Here is a 24,550-nt window from a genome sequence, read left to right on the forward strand (position 1 = left end):
TTCAAATATTCCTGAAAGTAGCCACAACAAACCTATTAAATCCGTTGAACCTCACCCCTAAAATCTTCTTTCCGACAAATGCCATTACTGAAGTTGAAAGTGTTGATAAGTTCGCCATCTTCTTCAGGAAGTTGGCCTTCAATGTACTTTTTCCTGGAAAAATAAAAATGATCAGAAAGTTTTGTGATTAAACGTGTAGTGATAATTCTGATTCACCCTGTATATTGTTTTGATCACATTTCCAGTGCACCAGGCCTCAACACAAACTACACCAGTTCATTATAACTTTCGAGGATCTATGGACGGAGGAAACTTCGACCAATGCCTTAACCTGAAGGAACTAGTGAAAGAAGAACTTGGTTTTGATGGCAAATTTTGTACTGCATATATGAATTTTTCAGTTGTTCAAAATGCCACCGACTTTGTTAATGTAAATACATTCTTGGATAATGTACTGCATCGCCAAAGAATTCAGGATATTATTGATAAATATGACAAGGTATGTACTATGGTATTTTAATTTAGTAATGTTGTTTCTTAAATTTTTACTTATTTAAAATATTACGTTATCTTGAAATATTTCAAAAACAACTGTTCTTCATATTAACTTGAAATGTTTGGAAAAAAGTGCTTATTTACTTAAAATATGTTTCATTCAGGGGCGGATCCAGGACTGATTTCTGGGGGGGCGATGGGTTGTAATACTGCTATTTAGAACTTCTTTTAAGAGCTCCAAACTGTGGAATGAGTGGTATATATATATATATATATATATATATATATATATATATATATATATATATATAGCCTATATATAAGAAAGTGTCCTCTTCTGGGAGAAGAGGCGATCGCCTGGATCCGCCCCTGGTTTCATTAGGCTGGCAATGTTTCTAAAACAATGATTATTTATATAAGATACACTTCTTAGTATTATCTGGAAATGTCTCAAAAAGAATGCTTATTTATATATTTTAAAAATACGCTTCTTCAGATTAGCTTGAAATATTTCTAAATCAATGCTTGTTAATATACACATACATGCGTAGAATTCATCTTAAAAAGTGTCTAAAGAGCACTGATTTCCCATTTATTCAGTTATGATTTAGACACCTCAAATCGTTGGGTGCAGGAATTTGAAATTTCGTGCAAGTAGCGTCCATAAATCAAAAGTTTTGGATGAGTTGATGTTTTGAGTAATGTGACACCCTCAGAGGGGAGAGAGAAAATCGTTGAACGTTTTCTCGCCTTTCGTCGAATCTCCGAAATTGTTGAGCATAGAAAATTAAATTTTGTGCAAACATATTTTTGAACCCAAAGATACGAAGGCAAGAGTTTGTAAATCACCCTTCAGAGAGGAATGGGGGAAAAATTCTTTTATCATATACCCATAACCACTGGATATAGGAACTTGAAACTACAAATATTCTCTAAAGACAGTGGAGAGATGGAGTTGGCCCACGAAATGAGAACTTTATAAATGCTTCTTACACACATGTTAGATTTCAAACCTTATTTTAGTGTTGCATAATTAAAAACCATACGGATTTTTGTTACTATTAAAATTGTTGTTACTATTATTATTATTTATACTATTACACTATTACTAACTACTATCTAAAACTATTTATTCCGTAGTACAAAAACTATTAATATATCGATAATCTCATTGCAAATGGAGTGTAAGAGCATATCATTGTTTAAGGATACGCAAGTCATAGATTAAGGAACTTGAGTGATGTATCTTTTATCATTTCACTAATGCTGATTATACAACACTTATCTTATACAGCATTTACATTTCCTGTTACTAGTACTAAGTGCAATATTCTATCAATTACTACCAAAAGTCAATAACAAATTTATTAGACAAGACAAGAAAAGAAAAGCTTCTAGAAGAATCGAGACGAGACGAAACTTCCACGTAATTTACGTCTCGTCTCGTACGCAACACAAATTGGATGAGATAGTGTGAAACGCGATCTCTAAGGGGAAAAAAGGTACTATTTCGGTAAACAGTGGCGGATCCAGGATATGATCAAGAGATGGGCTAAACCATGGTTTGCCACTTTATCCAGTGTAAAGCAGGATGAAGGCCATTTTATCCAGTCTATACCTGAGCGTAAAGGGGGTTATAGCCTTGGATCTGCGCCTGTCGGTAAACCTCTTTTGGACTTCCATCATACTTACCAGGAAACATTCGGACACAGGAAATTAAAATTTTGTGCAAATACTACTCTAGATGGTATCTTGTGAAATTCAACACATGATGAAGATAACGTTAAGTTATTGAATTAACTACTATTAAATTGAACGTTTAATTTTAATAAATTAGTATATAATCTGGTCAGAAAAGTATTAATTTTTTAAATAATAGTTCCAGAGGTCAAAATGAATGAAGCTACAAGGTGCCACATATCAATTAATTTCTTATCTTTGCTTAAGCCGAACAAGAAATGCCGTTGTTAAAAGCACTTGCTGTTAAACTCTAAATACAATATTTTTGTTTTTTTCTTAGAGACCACTAAATTCAGGAAGGTTGTATTGATGCGAGTAGTTAGCTCATGACAACTATTATAAAAGATCCGGCAAAAAAAAAAAAAAAAAAAAAAAAAAATCACTGATAGAAAAGACTTTGAAATACATATACATTTACTACAGATTGATACATATGAGCATTCTGTCGACCATTGAGTTCAAGTCCTTTGAAGACACAACCTATCTTGCGGTATAGAGCCTAGAGCGTATCAATGTGGAAATTCTTTGTTGAAGCTCGTGTAGTTTCGCGATTTTGTTGCGTACACACGCAGTGCTGTGCCATGGAAAATCAGTGCCCGCGGCGAGAGTATACGGTGGCGCTCCCATACATATGAGTGAGGTTGACAGACTAGCCGCGAAGCGCCACCATGGTTGGCGCGAATCGTAAGAAAATTTTCAAAAATAAAATGCTTTTCCTTGATTTTGAGCACTTTTTATTAGTTTTCTTTTCTTTTTTCCTAACGAATTTTGCACCCTATTACTTCGGCGCCCAAGGTCGTCGTCGCCTCACTCGCCCTACCCATGACATAGCACTGTACACACGCTCTTTTAACCTATAACCCGAAATCGCACAGGCTGAGGCACCCTTGGTGTTGGACCACACTGGTCAATCCATCGTTGATTAAATGTTCTGTCCAGGTAACTATGAACATCTGCGTGATAGTTTGCGAGCGCACCGTCTTTTTGAAAGTAGTCTTGTTGCAAGAATGACTGTTAGAAGGTTGTTTTCCACGTAATAAGTTAACATATTCAAACAGCAGACTCCTGTTACCGTTGCAGTTTAAGAAAATTAAGAACCCATTAGAAACCCACACCATAGGTTTATCTTCGGGGAGTCCGGTACGTGTTTCCTCACTTCATGTGGATGTTCAGTAGCCCAAATCAGACAGTTATGTTTGTTAACACGACTACTGACATAAAACATTGCCTCATCGGAAAAGAAAAACAGTACAGATGGATCGATTTTTGTCATTTCCGCTAACACTTCTGCCATTTTTACGCTAGTTATTTTATCGACGTCAGTAAGTGCTTTTACAGTTTGGATGTGACAATGTTTTAAGCCCAAATCTTGGTGCATGATTCGTCGAAGAGATCGTTCAAGTATTCATGTTTCATATTTTAACCGAGAAAGTTGCTTTTTTTAGGCTATTAAGCATGGCTTCTTGTACCCATACGATGTTGTACTCAGTCCTGACATTTTTGAGTCGTCCATTGTTGCCTTTGTAACTATTGGCCGTAGGACCAGTTTGTTCAAATTTCACATATACTCACCGAATGGCTAACTTACTAGGAGGGAACTTTGTTATATGACATTGTAAACTTGTTTCTCACTACCGTAGGTGATAGGTACACCTTGTCTCAAAAAGGTTGAGCGCATTCTTTATTGGTGTTTTGAGGCAAAAATTTTCTAAGTCCAGCTTCGGGTATCTTCGGGAAAAAGTAAGCCAGGTTCGAACCTCCAAGCCAGCCTTTGCAATCGGGAAAAAGTTTGCAGATGTGTTTTTCTTCTTTTAAATATAATAAGACTTGTTACCAAGTGTTTAAAAAAGCAACATTGATTGAAATACTTAATGATACAATATTTCGAAACCTTTTATTAATGTGAGCACATGCTTGTTTGTCATTTAGCTTTCTATACGTAATGGAGCTTTTAAATACGTTAAAGAATCTTTCCATATGTAAAAGAATGTTCAAAGTTAAGAAATAGAACATAATTATCGCCTGAGTACTAAAATAAAAGTCAAAGTAGAACAAAAACAGCGTTTGTAATGGATATGAATGTCATAATTATCTTGAGATCCGTTATACATCGCTAGAAGCTTAGTTCTAGAAGTCCTTGTGTTAGCTCATTGGTAAGCTGTCGGATTTCAAATCATAAGGTTGTGAGTTCGAATCCCATCTGGGTCAGTACTTTTTTTGAAATTATATTTTCCGCAATGCATGAAAAATTATATAAAATAATTACATTAAAATACATAAGTTGTTTATATATAACATAATAATTGCAGAACATAGTAATTATTATGTTTAAAATATAACATCTGAGATAATTTTCACAGTAGGTCGTTATTATATATGAGAATGTTAAATACAAGTTAGGAAAATCGTTTAATAGCAATAAATAAGTTATGTAGTGTATTTATTTGCAGCTATTTGTCATACAGATTTAACTTCTCAATATTCTCATTACAGTATGTGATTTATATTCGTGAAATACAGTATATTCCTACGGATATAGAAAGTGTATAAACAGAGTATCCAAAGTCGTATCCTGCTTCAAGACACATAACTTTTCCCGATCCCCTTAACGTCACGGGAAGAAACACAAATTCTCTTTAGAACGGAATGTCGTTACTTAGAGTCTCATTCGAATACGTTGAATATGCTTTTGTGTATTCATCTCTCTCTCTCTCTCTTTCGCTTTGTTTATGTGTGTGTGTGTGTTGCGGGATATCCCAAGTTGAATACAACATTTGCAAAGTATATGAGCATCATTGTCATCGAATACCAGAAATTGAAAGTCGTGTTCTTCAGGTTAGGTTTGCGTGTTCATGTTAGCTCACTGGTAGAGTACGGACTTGCCACTGAAGAGGTCTTGAGTTCAAAGCCTACAGCTAATTATCATTCTTTTGTTAGTAGGATTGCACAGAAATCGGATACAAGGAGTGGTTTACTTCTAGAAATATTTTCAGAAGCGTTTAGGTAGCCCTGAAAAGGGCTGGTTTTCGGGAGTTAAGGCGGGGACATTAATATTGTGTCCAAGACCCTTCTGAATTTATTACACGCTCCATTCTTCTGGGCATGGAATCTATTACATGGGTGACAAATCTATCTCCTTCTCTACCTCCAGCCATGCTTCGGAAACAAGATGCCACAGGTCATCCTGAGTTCTTGGTGGATCTGCCTCAGGCCAACTTTCCCTTAGAGTACGCTTCACTTCTGCCCACATATTTTCCATGAGATTGAGGTCTGCTCCACGAGGCGGCCAGTCGATTAAATCAATCTCAGGGTGCCCTGCGAACCATTCCTGAACCACACGGGAATTATGTATTGGCGACTGGTATTGCTGGAACTGAATTACACCATCAGGCTGAAATACTCGCACAGATGGCACCATGATATTACTGATAATGTCTAAGTACTGAGCATTGTCCAGATGTCCTTCAATTCTATGAAGCTGTCCTGCTCCGCGTCTGGAAATCCAACCCCAACATAAAATAGATACATGGCCACTGCGATTGCAAGCAGCCACATATCCATGGTCATATTGGGTGCCTCTGGGACGATACACAAAACGGCGTCCCTCCTTTGATGTTGTGAATATGGATTCATCTGAGAAAACTACGTTTTCCCAATTGAGACCCACATTCGCCTGTGCAAACGCGAGACGGTAAATTTTGTGGTCGTCTGAGAGTTTTTCCTTCACGGCAGCAACACGGCCACGTAACCCAGCATGACGAAGCCTTCGCAAAGCTGTATGCTTACTACCAGGAAAGAGAGAAGCTTCCCTTAGCGGTCTAGACGTCCTTAGTGGGTCTAACCGGACTTCGTTTACTAATCTCGCATCTTGGGCTTCGGTTGACACATGCGGACGACCAGGAGATCGTAAATTACCAGTCTGATCTGTAGCACCATATTTCCGAATCCATTGCCTTCCTGTAGAGGCCGGGACACCTACTCGCCTGCTAGCTGCAGTTGCAGAATAACCTTCCAACTCCCATAAAGTAATTACTGCTGTACGTCTATCCATAGTTACCAATGTTCTGAGCTGTGAGAAGAAAGCAATAGGTAAAAGCTAGTACCTGACGTGTGATTGGTTACTTGCACAACACGCCTATTGTGGGGAACAGCGTTGCCAGATCTAGCATAATGATGCTAGATCTAGCATAATTTGCATGTCTCTAGAACCTAGCATCTTGCTTTTAGCATCCTGCCCAAATCTAGCACAATTTCAGCAAGTTATCAAAAAGCCGTAAAACCTGGAGAAGTTGGTCGTGGGAAGAAAAAGAACGGCAGAAATGTATCCTCTTCCATTGATTCATACACTCGGTAAACCATACAGGCAGTCTTATTTTCCTAAGCAAGTTCGGAACGGCTTTGGGCTTTTTTGTGTGTGTGTGGCTCCACTCAGGGTTTTCTAATCCTTTAACTCCGAGGCATGGGCGGAGCTATGGGGGCCATTCTCCCCCCAACTTTTTGATAACTTCATCATCTTTACTTCTGACTTCATGATCATATTTATTCCTGAAATGACAGCTCCGAGACCGACCAAAAATGTGCCCTTTCCCCCAGCAGACGATTCCCAACTCCGCTTATGCTGCGAAGTAATTTTCTTTCAAAATATGTAAACAAAAACTTTGCATTCATTTATACGATATATACGCCATTGAGTTTGGCAACGACTGCAGTAATTTAGTTGAGTTAAAATTTTGGTGCGTGAAGTATTGAGTTCTATCCATGCATTCTTGCTCTCTGTGTATTTTAAGTTACGTTATCGTATCTCAACTTTGTTTTTTTTTTTTTTTTAACTCCTGAATTAGTAATTATGAGGATCTAGCATAATTTGACCGAATCTAGCATAAGTTCCATCAGGTTTTGGAATAATTCCGAGCTGTGAGTCTGGCAACGCTGGTGGCGAACGACTTGGTCAACGACTCGCGAAAGAAATCTGAAAATGGTGCGCCGTAATAATAATAATAAAAACAGTTTTTATAAAGGAATATTAATACATACAAAAAGCTGTTTAAAGAATGAATTGTTATACTGACTTTACACGTATAAAAACATATACCATATACCAAACAGATTGAGCGATATGATTATAGCTGTTTTGAGACGAACACTTTCGAAGTCCAACTTCGGGTGTCTTCGGAAAACAGTAAACTAAAGCTGCTGGTTCGAACCTCCAAAGCCAACCTTAGTAATCGGGAAAAGATGTACAGATATGTTTTTCCTTCTGTTAAATATAATAAGACATGCTGAAATGGTATTAAGTGTAGAAAAAAGTAACATTGATTGAAATACTTAATGATACAATCAGTGGCGTAGCACACTTTTGCGCCCCCCCCCCGCAAAGTATAGAGAAGGGGCCCCACTTGTAAAGCCGACACAAGTAAGGTGGAAGTTCTACTTCTTTAAAACTTTATTCATCGCAAGACTTCGGGGCCCCTATACATCGGGCCCCCCCCGCACTGCGGGGGTTGCGGGGGCAGCTGCTACGCCACTGGATACAATATTTCGAGACTATGTATTCACACTCTCGTTTCGTCATTGTGATTTCCATACGGAAAAGAGCATTTACGTATGAGCTCAGTTATATTTCAGAAGCAGCTTCCGAAAAGCGGTCATGTTAGCTCAGTGGTACACCACCGAGTGTTTAAATCGTGAGTTCGATACCCGTTCAAGTGAGATTCCTTTATGATATTCTACTTTCCTCAATGCATGAAAATTATGTAAAATAGTTACATTACAATTCATCAGTTGTATATATATTTTCATATTCAGTTGTATATATGAGTTGAATATATATATTCATATCATCAGTTGTATATATCAGTTGAATATATATATTCATATCATTTCACGACATAAGTAATTCTTATCTTTAAAATATAACATCTGAGGTGTTCACAGAACGTCGGTGTGTTATGTGTGAATATTGAATACAAATTTAAAAAATCGTGTAATAGCTATAAATAAGTTATGTAATATATTTATTTGCAGCTACTTTCATCGCAGATAACTTCTCAATATTCGCATTACAGCATTTAGGTAGAGCATATCGAAAATCGGATCGTGGTCCAAGACAAAAAACTAGCTAGCCCCAAACTGTCACGTAAGAAATTCACGAATCGCAAAAGTAAAGTGAAGAGATTGAGAGCGGTAATTCCTTAATCGCTCTCTCTCAACTCTCTCTTATCTGCATTTATACATATAAAAGTGTATGTATGTATGTTCCATCATAACTCATGTATGCCTAGAGCAGGGTTTCTCAACCTGGGAGTCGCGGCCCCTAGGGGATCGCGAAGATAGGCGGGAGAGATAAATATAGTTAGAATATAATACCAGAAATTATTTTTAAATATTATTTTTGATTTTGTTCTGATAGGCATACTTTTATTTTTTATACACACTGTAAAGAATAATAAAAAATAAGTCTACTGAACATTTTCAAAGGGTGTAGAATTCGTGTTACTATTCGGTTCAAAGTCTCTTGTCGTCGCGAATTCTGTCGAGAAATTTGAAGCTTAAAATATACAAAACGATAATCATGCCTGTTGTTCTGTATGGTTGCGAAACATGGTCGCTTACTCTGAGGGAAGAACATAGACTGAAAGTATTTGAGAACAAGATCCTTAGACGAATATTCGGACCAAAGAGGAACGGGAATGGCGAATGGCGGAAACTTCATAACGAGGAACTACATAATTTATACGGTTACCCAACATTGTTAGGGTTTTAAGTCTAGGAGGCTTAGGTGGGCAGGTCAGGTAGCTAGAATGGAAGAAAGTAGAAACGCTTTGAAAGTCTTGACTGAAAGACCAAACGGAAAACGACCATTAGGAAGACCTAGGGGCAGATGGGAGGACAATATTAAGATGGATCTCGCTGAGATAAGAATACAAAGTAGAAACTGGATCCAATTGGCTAAGGATAGAAGTCAGTGTAGAGATTTTGTGAACGCGGCATTGAACCTCCGGGTTCCATAGGCCATAGAGTTAGTTAGTTAGTAGAGTTGTTTAAAAATGAATTTAAATCAAAGAGGTATGATATAAAACTAATGAGAACTGTATATAGAAATACTAGAAAAATACACATGAAACAAAACCTGCACATTGAAATACAATTAAAATTAAAACCTAATGAGATACCTAAGCATGGTGTAATGCCCGGTTCAATCTTCATGACGAATATTATCAAGCCATTTTCAACTGATAAGCGATTTCTTATCTTTGTTTTAATGTTTACCATAAAAAAACCACTTTCGCACAAGTACGATATAGCAAATGGAATTATTACTTTTAAAGCAGCAATCACCAGACCAGGATATTCTTCTCTCCTCATCAGGCAGAACTTGTCCAAGTCTTCGTTACAGAAAACCAGTTGCAAAGACTTGTCGCGTGATCATTCTATTATTTGGTCAAGAAGTTGTGGTCTTAGATCGGATACGTTAATGGCCTCTTCAATGAAGGAGTTTAACAACCATCTTGAACCAACACCTTCGTCGTTGGGAATATAGATAGTACAGTTACTGTATCCACTGTCAGTGCCGGGCGCCGAAAAGAGGGGCCACACATTTCGGAGGAAGTGTGTTACTCAAGTTAGGAAAGTGCATGTGCACATGTGTAAAATAGAAGGAAAAACGTAATAAAATGTGCTCAAAATTAAGGAAAGGTAGGGTTTATTTTGAAAATGTTATTGAGCTTCGTGCCAACCATGGTGGCGCTTCGTAGCTAGTCTGTCGACGTCACTCATATATACGGTGACATCGTAGTATACTCTCGCCCCGGGCAATGATTTTCCATGGCACTGTTCACTATAAACAAAAAAAAATGGATTCTACTATTATAGAAATAGGTATGTTAAAAATCCCACACAAGCTTATTATAAAACAAATTATAAAAGGGTCGCTGGCAAGAGCGTGTGATAACAGGGGATCGTATTGGAATTAGATTGAGAACCACTGGCCTAGAGTAATTTTAACCACATTTCTTATAGTTTCAAAAAGAGTGCTGTCGGGTTACCTATGGCGAATGGGAGGGGGATACATATAAAAGGTTGCTAGAAAATGATCGATATTAGATTCATAGTTTTCGGGGTCGCTTATATAAATAGTGAGACTTTCAATTTCGCTTAACTCCGATTAAGCTCTCATTAGTAGGGATGGGCACGAACGACTTTTCTTTGAAACTCGACTCGACTCGAAACAGACATCTTTGAGGTCTACTCTTAGACTCGGCGCGAAAAATATCTTCCAACTCGACTCGGATTAGTGTCAAGTCGAACCAAAACGAGCCAAATCCTGTGTGTAGTCCTACCTAGACAATACATAGACAATAATTATTCTATCATCAATTATACTACTGTTACTACAAATAATAATAATAATAATAATAATAATAATAATAATAATAATAATAATAATAATAATAATAATAATAATAATAATAATAATAATAATAATAATAATTATTATTATTATTATTATTATTATTATTATTATTATTATTATGACAACACCGTGTACAAACATGAACGATAGATGGTTAGTAAAGGAATACTAAAAGCTAGTTGACTGCCGACGTCGGTAGTCATGAAGTCTACAAGGCAAGGACATCGTTCATTACCCTAAGCTGTAAGCGTCGGTGGACTACAGATGGTCAACTATTAACCTCTCGCCAGAAATTGATGGCCCCGCAGCGACGATCCGTGATGGCCCAAGTTCCATTTTGAAAACTTTACTACCAGCGGCAGAGACGCGATGAAACGCCAACGAACCACAAAATTACTCTCCCAAAATATGTTAAAATGCCTATATGTGTGATTTGTTTATATTTAGGTGAAACAAAAAAACACAAAACAAATACCCCGGGGTGGACGCGAACTATCAATATTACGATTACTAGGCACGTGTTCTTCTGACTTCCCCACGGAAACGATCATAAAAAGCTTGGTTGTTAAAGGATAAATCATTGACGTCTTAATTTAGCCAATCAGACAAACCCCTACATCTCGAGTTCTAGGAGCTCATACCGTGAACCGTTTCAGATTTATTGCTTTCTGGTGGAGTACTATCCATGCGCAAAATTTGGGCATAATAGCCGACATGCATCTTCGGTGCCTCTTATCTTTAGTACAATTTTAACCAGAGATGGTGTGGGTCAATGAAAATTTGATCCACGACCCACCATGACCCACTATGACCCACCACCCAAATGACCCATTGGCCCACTCTGACCCATCAACCATCGTGATCCACTCTGACCCACCACCAACTATGAACCACTCTGAACCATTGCGACCAACTCCGACCCACCAAAACCCATCGACATCAACTCTGACCAATGACCCACGTCCTCCTTTCCATTGACTAAAGAGATTACACTTGTAATAAAACAAGACTGTGAAATTATCACTTACCGGAGTTTGAATTTCTACCGTCATTGGCTCAAGCACCGCTTTGTTACAATACTGGTGGGTCTGACCTTTACGATATATAATGGCAAAGTGTTTCTCATCTTCCGAATTAAAATGAATTTAAATTTATCATATGTAATTATTTCTTTGTTGCCTTACAGACACATTTCAATAGAAAATAGGGTGAAATTTAAAAGTTTCGAATCAAGGAAAAGTAGACCAACGTAAAAAAAAAAAAAAAAAAAAAGAGAGAGAGAGAGAAACTAATTTTCTATATAATTAAACATGCCGTACTAATTGAAAATGCCCATGTAATTAAGTTTAGAATACAAATTTTATGGCCATTTTTCTCTAACTTTATGGCTTGATTGCCTTATGCTCGGAACGCTACATATATTAAACACCAGCTTCAGCAATTATAAATAGAAAGCAGTGGGTAGAAAATTCAAAAAGAACTTTAGTTTGCATTACTCAATTTTTTTCTCAACTAATATCAATCGTTTTCGATTACTTTTACAAATCAACCCACTACCAATTTCCAATATATAGAAAATGCACCCCCGTCCCCCCGCTCATAAAAGACAATTTTAAAAAATGCCAGGGCATATTCTCTTTATTTTTAATAAAGAGTTATATGCTGAATTTCAGCTCTCAGTTGAACGGCTTGTGAGATACTAAATTTTTCGCAAAAAATCGGACTTCTACTCCCCCTCAGGATATGTATTATAATGAAAGTGACACGCGTATGATAACTTCCCAGTTGGGATTGGAGCCTGATTATATACCAAACGTCAATTCATTTGACTTTGCAATTTGACCGTGATGATTACGCAGACATAATTACTTTCAATTTTTTATGATACATATCCTTATTTCATATGTTACAGATGATTCAAAAATATTTTTTCAAGCAGTTAGCTCCTCTAGAATCTCACAGGCTGCATCCCAAAATCCAACTCCTACTATCCTATGACAATCCAAAAGTGACTGAACTTTTTTTATTAGGAACAAATGACAAAATAAAAATGGAGATCTTGAAAGTAAAATGTAGAAAAGCTCAGTGCCCCCAATAACTCCATATTTCTCCGCCTCTTCATTCCGAACTTAAAAATAAAACTTAATTCGAATATGGTTAATTAGTGAATTTATTACAGTTAAATTCCACTCACTACATGCTACAGCTACAACTATGTAAGAAAAAATAACAACTGTGAAACATGTTCTGAATTACTATTACATTTCTTACGCTATTATTAAACATATTAGAATAGTAAAAGAGGATTGTTCGTGAAATAGTATATTTGCTCATGATTTTTAACTTTTTCATACGAAAAAAAATTAAAATATTATTCAAGTTTTAAAATTTGCACTCTGCAAATATGTTACCATCTAGGCAATGGGACTAATGTGGACTAATGGGAAATGCTACACTGTTAGCGGCGCTGAAAACTTACGATTCGATTCTAATATCGGTTGATTTCGATATCTTTATGTCGCTACGTAACCACCCTGGGTGCTAATGGGAGCTTAATTGGACTTGAATTGAAAGTAGAGCTATTCACCTATGCGACCACGAAACTATGGATTCAATAATAATATCGACCCGTTTCTAGCAATTTTGATATGTATCCCGACAGTACTCTTTTTCCAGACTGTAAGAAATATAGTTAAAATTGCTCTGGATATATCAGAATTATGTTGAAACACACACATAAATCCACTTTTATATTCTGTATAAATAGAGAGTGAGCGAGCGAGCGAGCGAGAGAGGGCGACTCAAGGCATCACCAGTTCCACATTGCAAAAGCATATATCAGGAATTGAATTGAAAATCTATGTAAAGACTTTCTGTTGTGGCATGCTTCATAAGGACAATTCCAGTCTGCTCACGTGACCTTTGGGGTTCATGAATTTTTTTGCGAGCGTTCCGACTTTGGATTCTCTGTTTATACCCTCTGTTTATGCATCGAATAACTTTTCAAGAACATAAATGACATTCTATATTATGAATGTTGAGAATTACTATCTATATGACAAATAGCTGCAAATAAATACACTACATGATTTATTTATTGCTATTGAACGAGTTTCTTAACTTGTATTTACATCCTCATATATAATACCGACCTACTGTGAAAATTATCTCAGATGTTATATTTTAAACATAATAATTACTATGTTCTGCAATTATTATGTTATATATAAACAACTTATGTATTTTAATGTAATTATTTTATATAATTTTTCATGCATTGCGGAAAATATAATTTCAAAAAAAGTACTGACCCAGATGGGATTCGAACTCACAACCTTATGATTTGAAATCCGACAGCTTACCAATGAGCTAGTACAAGGACTTCTAGAACTAAGCTTCTAGCGATGTATAACGGATCTCAAGATAATTATGACATTCATATCCATTACAAACGCTGTTTCTGTTCTACTTTGACTTTTATTTTAGTACTCAGGCGATAATTATGTTCTATTTCTTAACTTTGAGCATTCTTTTACATATGGAAAGATTCTTTAACGTATTTAAAAGCTCCATTACGTATAGAAAGCTAAATGACAAACAAGCATGTGCTCACATTAATAAAAGGTTTCGAAATATTGTATCATTAAGTATTTCAATCAATGTTGCTTTTTTAAACACTTGGTAACAAGTCTTATTATATTTAAAAGAAGAAAAACACATCTGCAAACTTTTTCCCGATTGCAAAGGCTGGCTTGGAGGTTCGAACCTGGCTTACTTTTTCCCGAAGATACCCGAAGCTGGACTTAGAAAATTTTTGCCTCAAAACACCAATAAAGAATGCGCTCAACCTTTTTGAGACAAGGTGTACATTCCCATTCACGCCGCAATCTTCCTTCGTTCCTCAAAACATAGTCGCGTGACCGTCTTTTACATGAAAAGCAAAAAGCAAAAAGAAAAAAAAATCATATTAGTGGTAACATTTATTTGCTGGGCTCTGTAAATGTATTGGACAGATTTCAATAGCATTAACAAATTTTCTATTGCTTTGTAGCGAATCGAGAGAATGGATTTAACATATCTCTACCAAGATCGAGGTGTTTATTGGTCGTTTTGCATTCCATCCTCCTGCACTGCGAATAATTTACAGACAGCAGTAGGTCAAAAGTTACATTTAGCATTTAGACCACTACACATTGAAACAAATGTCCAAGTGAACGAAGTTTACTGTACGACGAAACATACGAAGGATTTAGACTCTGCTGGATGGATCACCATGTAAGTTATACTTTTTTTTTTGTTTCTACTGTGTTGTAAAAACTGGCTATGCTAATGTTTTCATTGCATGAAGAAGATGTATACTAATAAAAAGTCCAGTTTATTAAAAAGAAATACTAAAACAATTAGCCATATAAATTAATTGGCTAAGAAAGATGGTTAAGCTACCTTTTATATAAAAGTATTTTTCCTCTGCTAATTTTAAATATTTTTTTAATCTTTAAAACCCTTCTCCAAAGATTTATTAGTGCTAAGTTAGCCACTGAGAGACGGAAAAGAATGTTGACGCAACTGAATCAAATTACGTGATGTTAAAATATTTGTATTTTGTTGTACAATAAATTAAAACATACAGTGCAGTGAGACGATTGAGTTGAGTTGATTTTAGTTTAGCGTCCCTTTCAGCAGCGAGGCTATATGAGACGTGGACCTTCTGATTAACGTGGAATCCGAACCACATGAGCTCCAGCCGGGAATCGAACCCGTGCCTCCCACGCCAAAGGCGCATACGCTAACCACTTTTTTTTTGTTATTAATTCATGATGTTCTGAAATACAAAGTCCAGGTTACAACACTACATAAGAACCATGGGTGTTAAAACAGTACATAATTATGAAACTGGAATCTATACATGAGAAATATATATAAATACAAAGAGTCAAGACGTTGTACTCGTAAGTTCACACTACTAGGAAAAAAAAATCGACTAATCAAATATGACATGTAAAAAATTGGCGAAATATTTGTTTTCCTCCACCCGACGCCGTAGTTTCCACCGGGAACGTTGCAAATAATCAAAATATTCAATTGCTGTACAGTGAGGTCTATTGTGGAGCAAGTAATAAAGAGTAGTACCGAGGAGCCAGGTAACGGTTGTGTTCCGAGTTGGCGGAAACCAGTGATAGTCAGGGAAAAGAAAAATGTTCGCCATAAAATACTGTTTAGGTTTACGGCAGATGAGTGCCAGCCAAGTAATAAGTTGGTTCCAAATTGGTCTAGCATCTAAACATTCCGAAAGGCGATGGTGTAAGGTATCTCTGTCTTCACAAATAAGGCATAAGTCAGTATGACTGCGATGAATAGCGTACAAGCGTTCATTGGTGGGAATCAGATTATGAATTGCTTGGTACCACAGACTTTTCACTTCACTGGTGAGGAGATGATGATTCAAATTCTGCCAAATCGCGGACCAGTTGTGGTGTGGATGGTGCATGATTATAGAAGCAGTTTCAGAATTGTCGTGCTGTTGTTGAAGTATGGTGTATAAAATGCGTGTATTACCGGCCTGTTCTGGGGACAAGGTGGGTAGATATGCCCAGTTTAAGATGAGGTCACGTAGATAGGATGGACAAAGATTATCATGGCGTAAGTGAGGAGGGTTATTTCCATGAAGGCTGGCTGTCCAGCACGTTAACCACTGTGCAGTGTGTGAATGTGCATTTAAAGACTGTACATGTATGTTTTTTAACAGTAGTGCTTTAGCTTTCTGTCGAATATTAATCAAATTGAGACCACCGTGAGCATACGGGAGGGACAGAACCGACCGTCGTACTCGGAAAAGGCATCCTTTCCATAGAAACCACCCAATGAGGGAGTCTATTTTCTTGGCATACATTTCTGTTAAAGGAAAAATTTGTGCCACATACCAAAGTTTGGAGCAAAGGTAGGCGTTAGCATACCATACCCGTTGATACAAGGGAAGTGCGCGTGGTTTATCTGCTTGACTTTGTATACGCATTTGGGTTATGATCGGGTTCCATATATGCTGCTGTTGATTTTTGGCATCATTAGTGAATGTAATACCAAGAATTTTAAGAACGGAGACCGACTGCACGTTCCAAGGGTTCGGCGTGGAATCCGGACATTGCCAGTTATGAAACAATAATTGCTTCGATTTATGTGTATTGAGCATTTGTCCACTGAGCAAAGAATACCGCTCAATATGTTGCATTGCTTTCTGAAGATGAGAAAATTCAGTACAGAGTAGTGTAACATCATCTGCGTATGCTTGGATATTAAGCTTGTGAAAATCATGTAATAGTGGATCTTGGTCCCTCGCAATTTTTTTTTTTTTTGCAGTAGAGGGTCAAGTCCGAGACTGAATAAATATACCGAAAGTGCGCAGCCTTGTCTGATACCACGTTTAAGGTCTATAGCAGGTGACAAATGACCATTTAAATGAATTTTGGAGGATGCATTGTTATATAACGTAGTAATGAGGCTGATGAAGGATGGAGGAAATGCATATGCCTTAAGTACCGCGTAAATATATTGATGGGTCATACTGTCAAACGCTTTCCGGAAGTCAAGTGAGACTACACAGGCTGGGAGACGTTTAAACTGGTAATATGAAATAATATCTCGCAGTTTGGATAGTGCTGCTTGCATATTATACGTAGGATTGAGTGCAGCTTGATAGGGGCTGATGAGCTGGCTACAGATGGGTTTTAAGCGGCTAGCAATCATTTTGGTCAATATTTTAAGATCGGTATTCAGAAGCGTAATGGGACGAAAGTCGTCAAGAGAAAATCGTCCGGATTTTTTAGGAAGGAGTATTAAGATACCATCATTCTGTGGAATATTAGAGGCGTGCAATAATTCATTCATTATTTCAAGTACTGTCTGACCCACAATATCCCAATATTGCTTATAGAATAGGTACGGGAGTCCATCAGGCCCAGGGCTGGAGATATTATGAGATTTCTTCAAAACACTCATCATCGATCTCCTCGATCGAAAAAGGGTTCATGAGGGAATCCAAGGCGTCGGGAGGGGCATGCGGTAAAGGAAAATCTATAAAGTCTTGTATGTCCATCAACATATCCTGAGGTGTGTCATACATTTGCTGATAATAACGAACAAACTCATTTTGAATATCATCAAAATTGTAGAGGGTTTGTTCCCCACCTACATTAAGACAATCTATATATTTGGAGGTATTACGGTACACATTGCGCATATAATGATAGAAGGTGGTCTTTTCATTTTCCAGTTGTTCACCAAGATGTGTGCGGCTGTACAACTGAGAAAAAAGTTGATGTTCCACTTGACGTAATTTGGCTTTAATGTGGTTCATGAGAGTAAAATTTTCCGGTGTGCTCGGTTGTGACCATATGTCATGCAGAATTTTGTAATAATATTCCTGGGTATGGAGAAGATCGGTCTTTGTTTCGCGAGCTTGCCATTGAAAGAACGAACGAATTTTATGTTTTGCGTAAGCTACCCACCACTGATTAAGGCTGTGGTAATAGCGCTGTTGTTTACACCAATACTGCCACTTACGAAGGAACATGTTTTTAATATCAGCTCGGTTTAAAAGTCGAGATGGCAATTTCCAATATGAGCGACCAACAGATCGACTCACAGCTTGTTGGAACTTGCAGGTAATGTAGACGGCTACATGATCAGAAAAAGAGGGGATGCGCAAAGCCGCTTCTGTAATATGTAGCCGGCATACGTCTGATATATAGATCCTATCTAAACGTGATTGTACTCGGGCGGAGCGGTACGTCATTTGTCGTTCTGCATGACATAATAACCAAACGTCGCGTAGGTGAAGCTGTGAGATAAGAGTTTGCATAGCCTTACATGGTATATAATGTCCTGACGTGTCTAATGGTGATTCCACCGCATTCCAGTCTCCTGCCATGATAAGTTTGTCTGGTACTACTGGTAACAACGGCACTATGTCTTCATTATAAAACTGTTCCCTGCGTAAGCGGTTTTGCGTCCCCGATGGTGAATAAATGTTAATAATTGTGAACCCCTCTGAGCGGCAACGAATTGCCCGCCCGGAAGGTAAACATCTTACATCGTCCACTTGTATACCTTTCTTGTACAAAATAGCGGTTCCCCGTTGATGTTCACCTTGATTAATAATAGCAGTATATGCCGGTAAAAAGGAAAATGAGGAGAATGCCACTTCTTGAAACAGAAGAAAATCGGCATCAATTTGCGTTACAAATTGTTGCAGTAAGCATTGATTAGAGAAGTTTGATATAGCATTTAAATTGAGTGTACAAAATGACCGCGCATTAGGCAGAGGCATATTACTGTTGGAAACAATAATACTACAACTGCAGAAAAAAAAGATAAAGGCAGACAAATGTCTGAGGGAAAGAAAGTACAAGGCCAATCAACATATCGATGCACAATACGTAGAAATATGCTATGGAACTGACTCTGGACCCAGACTATTTTGTCGAGTAGATAGATTCAACAGACAACTGATTAGCATGTTTTTCTACTTTTTCCACTGATGATACTGTTTCTACTTGGTCATTAGATGTTATGAAGGAAGTATCTAAATCATAACTAAAAGTTTCGGTTAAAGTTTCACACACATCACTCGATTGGGGGGAATCAGCAAGATTTGGCTTTCGTTTCTTACCTAAAGGCAGCGAATCAGCTTCCTCGTCCAATATATACGTGGCACTTAATTGCTGTTCGGGGGTTTTACTATTTACTATGTTTACTCTCAGGGAAGACGACTCACACATTTCACTTGTTTCAGAAGCGCGCACTGGCGAAGGTAGTTCTTGAGTAGGCCCAGAGATGGCAGAAGGCGTCACTTCACTCGCTATCGCTGGAGAAGTTAGAGACGAATGAGATGCATCAACGGGTTTGAATAAAGCCGGAAATGCAACTTCATCATTAAGAGGAGGCACACTATTATCACTTTTCGGCAGTTCATTTGGCGGGGTTCTCATTGGCGTTAGAGTCTCAGCAACTTGCGCATTCGCATATCGCCTGGTAGATGGAAGTGTTCCTTTAAATATTTCCGTCATCCGGAGTTCCTCAGCATGTTGCGATGCGGGTGGTTTTACATTTCTCTTCTTTGGGCAAAAGGACTGGACGTGTCCGGGGGAGGCACATATCCAACACGTTGTTTGTTGCCCCTGGTACATCACCGAGGCTTTCTGGTTGGCAAAAAACACTTTGGATGGAATGGGTTTTTTCAGTTCCATGGAAATAATACGTACTCCATTATAAATAGGGTATGGGAGATATGCAGGCCATTTTTCATGAGTAACGTTATGTACAGTTCCATATTCATTTAATACATTCACTACCATCTCATCCGGCAATTCCATAGGCAAATCCAAAACGCGTACGCGAGTCAAAGCAGAGGCGGCGTCAGTAATTCGTACTTCACTTATCAGTCCATCACTGTGGCGGAAATTCACTGTTCCTGGGTTATTCGACATAAATACATTAAACTTATGCACATCACCTATTTTCACATATATACAATATTCCTCATTATGCAGTTGTATGGCCGTTGCCTCAGTTAATAAGGGTGCGAAGTTCTCACTTAGCCATTTATGTATCTCAAGTGCTAATGGCCGCCTGGATCTTGTACTCTTATCGAATTCGAATTTCACAGTATTCGTACGAATATTCTGGGACATACTGATATCAATGCAGTATATGCAGTATCAACACAGAAACAAATTTATATATATCACTTCTATTTGTCTATCTATATATATATACAGATAATGAAAGGCACTAATAGTATATCAATAACCAGTACTGCGTAGTTCAAACACTCACGCCACAAAAACCGCACCAGCGACAAAGCACGTCCTCGCGGTATGAAGACTCGTAGCTCTCTCACTCAGCTACGACATCCGACAGCATTTTTGACCACTTAGCCACGAAGGAGCTCAGTGTGACACGATTGAAAGAACCAATCTAATATCCACTTTACAATACCTAGAAATCAAGTATGTCCTAAAATCCCCATTTTACAGGAAACAAAATTCTCGCAAGGGAGATGGTCTTTGGCTGGAAACAAAAACAAAAAGACAAAAGAGGTGTTGGCTGTAAGGAAAGATATACAGGGTGGCCCAAAAGTACGTATACACCCCTCCATTGATCAAGTATAATATTCTAGCTTATAGGTTTCTTTGCTTCGGCTGTTCCGAGCTTAAAATATAAGTAAAAAGTCATTAAGAACAAATAATAAAGAAACCGTGGATAACAATTATAACGAAATACTTTAGTTTGTATAATATTTACCTGTACCGTGGGCAAAAAGTGCTCATAAATATGTAATATACTTAGTAGAATGTTCATTTTAAATTAACAGAAAAGAAGAATGTTTTTAATATATGTAAGAGATTATTATGGGATAGTTGTGACTATGTACATGTTATGTGTAGACCTAGTCAAGTGAATTTATGTATTTCACGGTTTTAAAAAGGAATATTTAAGACATATCAAGCAATAAAGGTGAGACTAATGATCTTTGAATATCTGAGTTGATTCTTGCATAAAGAAAAGTAGTTATCGCTTCGTAACTTATATTTTACAAGACGAACCAGGTTAACGACGCTTTTCTATAGAGTCGTTATAAAAATTTGTTTACCAAACCCGGGATTTTTGAAAATTCAGTTCCCGAAGAAGGAAAGTAGGGCTGAATTTACTTGGATATTACCATTTATGAATACGAACTTAACCGTATTACGAAGCGGTAAGGTCATCAAAAGAAAAATGGATAGTGAAATAGTGCAACAGGAATCTAATACCATTAATCCAGGTGAAATTAGTGCAACACCAAGTTTGTCATCTGAGGATCGACTTTTGTTAGCTGTGCAGCGACAAATTATGCAAATGACGACTGAGATAAAACAAACCATGGAACAGAAGCTCAATGAATCTAACACAAACATGGAACAGAAGTTCTATGAAGCTAACCAGACCATGGAACAGAAGATAGAATTGAAATTCAACGAAGCTAACAAGACCATGGAACAGAAGTTCTATGAAGCTAACCAGACCATGGAACAGAAGATAGAACTGAAGTTCTATGAAGCTAACCAGACCATGGAAAAGAAGATAGAACTGAAATTTAACGAAGCTAGCAAGCAGTATGAAGAATTAAGTAAACGAATAGAACGGATAGAACTGAAATCAGACGATACGAAACAAACAATCGTCCAGGTGATGAACGACATATCCTCGCAGTTTGAAGAGAAGTTAAAAAGGATAGCCGATGAGTGTCAAGAAAAGCACGATCATCAAAATCATGAAATCTGTGCTGTAAAAAAGGATTTAACGTTAATAGAATCTTCCGTTAAACATCAAAAGATCCAGTTGGCTACTATGCAGGAAGAAATTAAAACGTTACAGGCTAGAGATAACATTTATCGCAATAATCTGGGCAGTGATCGCTTCGAGTTTCCCCAATCACCGGATATAAATACGCCTTCGCCGGAATCTGAGGAGGATATTATATTAGAGGAAAATTGTCCGAAGATCACTGATGAACGAAATATAAATGATATCATGACACAGCACGCTACGGACCGGAACAATCACACCACAAGAACAAGGAGTGAGAAAAGAAAGGTAAAGTTAAGTGTCAAGATGAGCGAAATCAAAGCCATGAGTAAATTTAGTGGTAAGTGTAATGAAAATGCTAGTTCCTTCTTAGAGAAATTCCAAGATGAATGCAATATAATGTCTATCGACCGATCACAATACATGAAATTAATACCCCATGTATTACTCCCACCTTGTTCCTTATGGTTTAAGGCAATACGTGATCACATTAGTACATATGAGGAATTTAAAGCGGCATTGATCGCGAATTACGAAAATGACTTTTTGCTGGCAAACAGAGATGCCACTCTTAGAAATCAACATTTCAATCCTCGATTGCACAAATCTATTGTAGAGTTTGTTGTAAATGTCTATAATGAATTAAAGGTTGTTAATCCCTTGCAATCGGAATCAAGAATAATTGCATCGATTCGCAATTTGCTTCCATTTAAATTACAGCAGATCTTATTTTCCACTCAGTGTATGAGTTTCAGTCATTTATTAATGCTTGTACAATGCTACGAAACTCAATACCATGCTATGAATCTAACACAATCAGGAATGGGTAAAAATAAGAATAATTCAGATCATTTGGTCCCTGTTCGGAATTTGAATATCCGAAGTGTGAATAATAATGAACCGAACATAAGACGAGTATACTCTAGCAATCAAAATGAACAAAATAGACAAGGTTATGTAGGGAATCCGCCTAACCTAATCAACCGAAGTAGACACAAAAACAATAGAAATACATGTCGAAATCCTAGAGATGCTACCAATCCTATGTATAGACATAATCAGTGTTCACGAGATGGTACTTCGTATCAAAATTCAAATCACGATGAAAGACATGTACAACCTAATGTAGAACATAATCACGATTGTGCGGTACAGTGCACTTTATTAGATTCATATGCCAGTGCGAATGTAACATGATTACCGTTAACGAAATTAGGTTAAACCCATGTTGGTTATAGATTCTTGTGAATTTTCGTTTTAAAGTTTGTGTTAATATTAATAATGAAAACGATGGTTATAAATATTTGAAATGCATCTAGTTAAAGAGTTAGTAGCACCCAACATTCTTGATCAAATAAATAAGAATGAAAAATAACAATAATAATGAAAAATGTGTTTATTTAATAACAAAAAGGTGTCTTTTGTTTCTGTAAAATAAATTTATTTACTTCCATTTGATTATTCAAACGTAGGTTATGTTTAATTTTTATTCTTTCTTATTAATGTGAAGAATCATAATTCAATTTATAATTAGTTAAAGGCAAAAATTATTTTATATCAGATTGATTTGTGTTTAATTATCAAAGATTATGTTAAGAATAAGATCCATTCTATAAAATCAATTATTCAATGACTACCTTGAGTGAAATTCTTCTTTATTTTGGACATCTTAGTGCTACTATGTATACATTACAATTGCAACATCTAACTTATTTGTTATACAATGCGCCCGAAAAGAACAAATATTATTTGTCATATCACCGTTTGTAATAATGATCGAAACTAGTAATCTTGATAATTTGTGTTTCACCCTCGTTAATTATATTTATAAGCGACGATGTTTTTAATAATAAAGAATAAATAATAATGTGATAAAAGATAAATATTAATGAAATCAAAGATTTATTGTGAATGTATTTATGTGAATGATAATAAATATTTTATATATATATGAGGGTTAACCAAAAAGTAATGAAGATATATACGAGGTGTGATCAAAATATAAAGAACATATGTAATGTACGAACATTAATCTAATCAGACCAGTGGTTCTTGAATATAAAAGCCAAGCCTACTCATGACTTTTATATTCAGTCCCTTTGTCGGGCGACATTTTCTATAACGAAATACTTTAGTTTGTATAATATTTACCTGTACCGTGGGCAAAAAGTGCTCATAAATATGTAATATACTTAGTAGAATGTTCATTTTAAATTAACAGAAAAGAAGAATGTTTTTAATATATGTCAGAGATTATTATGGGATAGTTGTGACTATGTACATGTTATGTGTAGACCTAGTCAAGTGAATTTATGTATTTCACGGTTTTAAAAAGGAATATTTAAGACATATCAAGCAATAAAGGTGAGACTAATGATCTTTGAATATCTGAGTTGATTCTTGCATAAAGAAAAGTAGTTATCGCTTCGTAACTTATATTTTACAAGACGAACCAGGTTAACGACGCTTTTCTATAGAGTCGTTATACAATAAGAATTATATAAAATTTAGTGAGCTGATCAGTACGGGACTGTACTTTTGGGCTGCCCTATAGCAGCG

General features: G+C 36.8%; 1 protein-coding gene across 1 annotated transcript; it reads left to right on the forward strand.

The window, feature by feature from the left end:
- The first annotated feature begins 251 nt into the window (after positions 1-251).
- Positions 252-14,927, forward strand: LOC145679554 (uncharacterized). Its single transcript, XM_081750130.1, has 2 exons — positions 252-499; positions 14,700-14,927. The coding sequence occupies exons 1-2, from the start codon at positions 299-301 to the stop codon at positions 14,925-14,927; spliced, it is 429 nt and encodes a 142-aa protein (XP_081606256.1). The 5' UTR covers positions 252-298.
- The last annotated feature ends 9,623 nt before the right edge of the window (positions 14,928-24,550 follow it).

Source organism: Thermobia domestica, chromosome 2 (genome assembly GCF_964235325.1).
Source record: "Thermobia domestica chromosome 2, izTheDome1.hap1.1, whole genome shotgun sequence".
In the NCBI taxonomy this organism is placed as follows: Eukaryota; Metazoa; Arthropoda; class Insecta; order Zygentoma; family Lepismatidae; genus Thermobia; species Thermobia domestica.

Bases quoted from the DNA above. Each gene is read 5' to 3' on its own strand.
- LOC145679554 (XM_081750130.1), top strand. From the start codon at position 299: ATGGACGGAGGAAACTTCGACCAATGCCTTAACCTGAAGGAACTAGTG. The intron at 500-14,699 runs GTATGTACTATG...ATTGCTTTGTAG, and splicing joins TTATTGATAAATATGACAAG to CGAATCGAGAGAATGGATTT.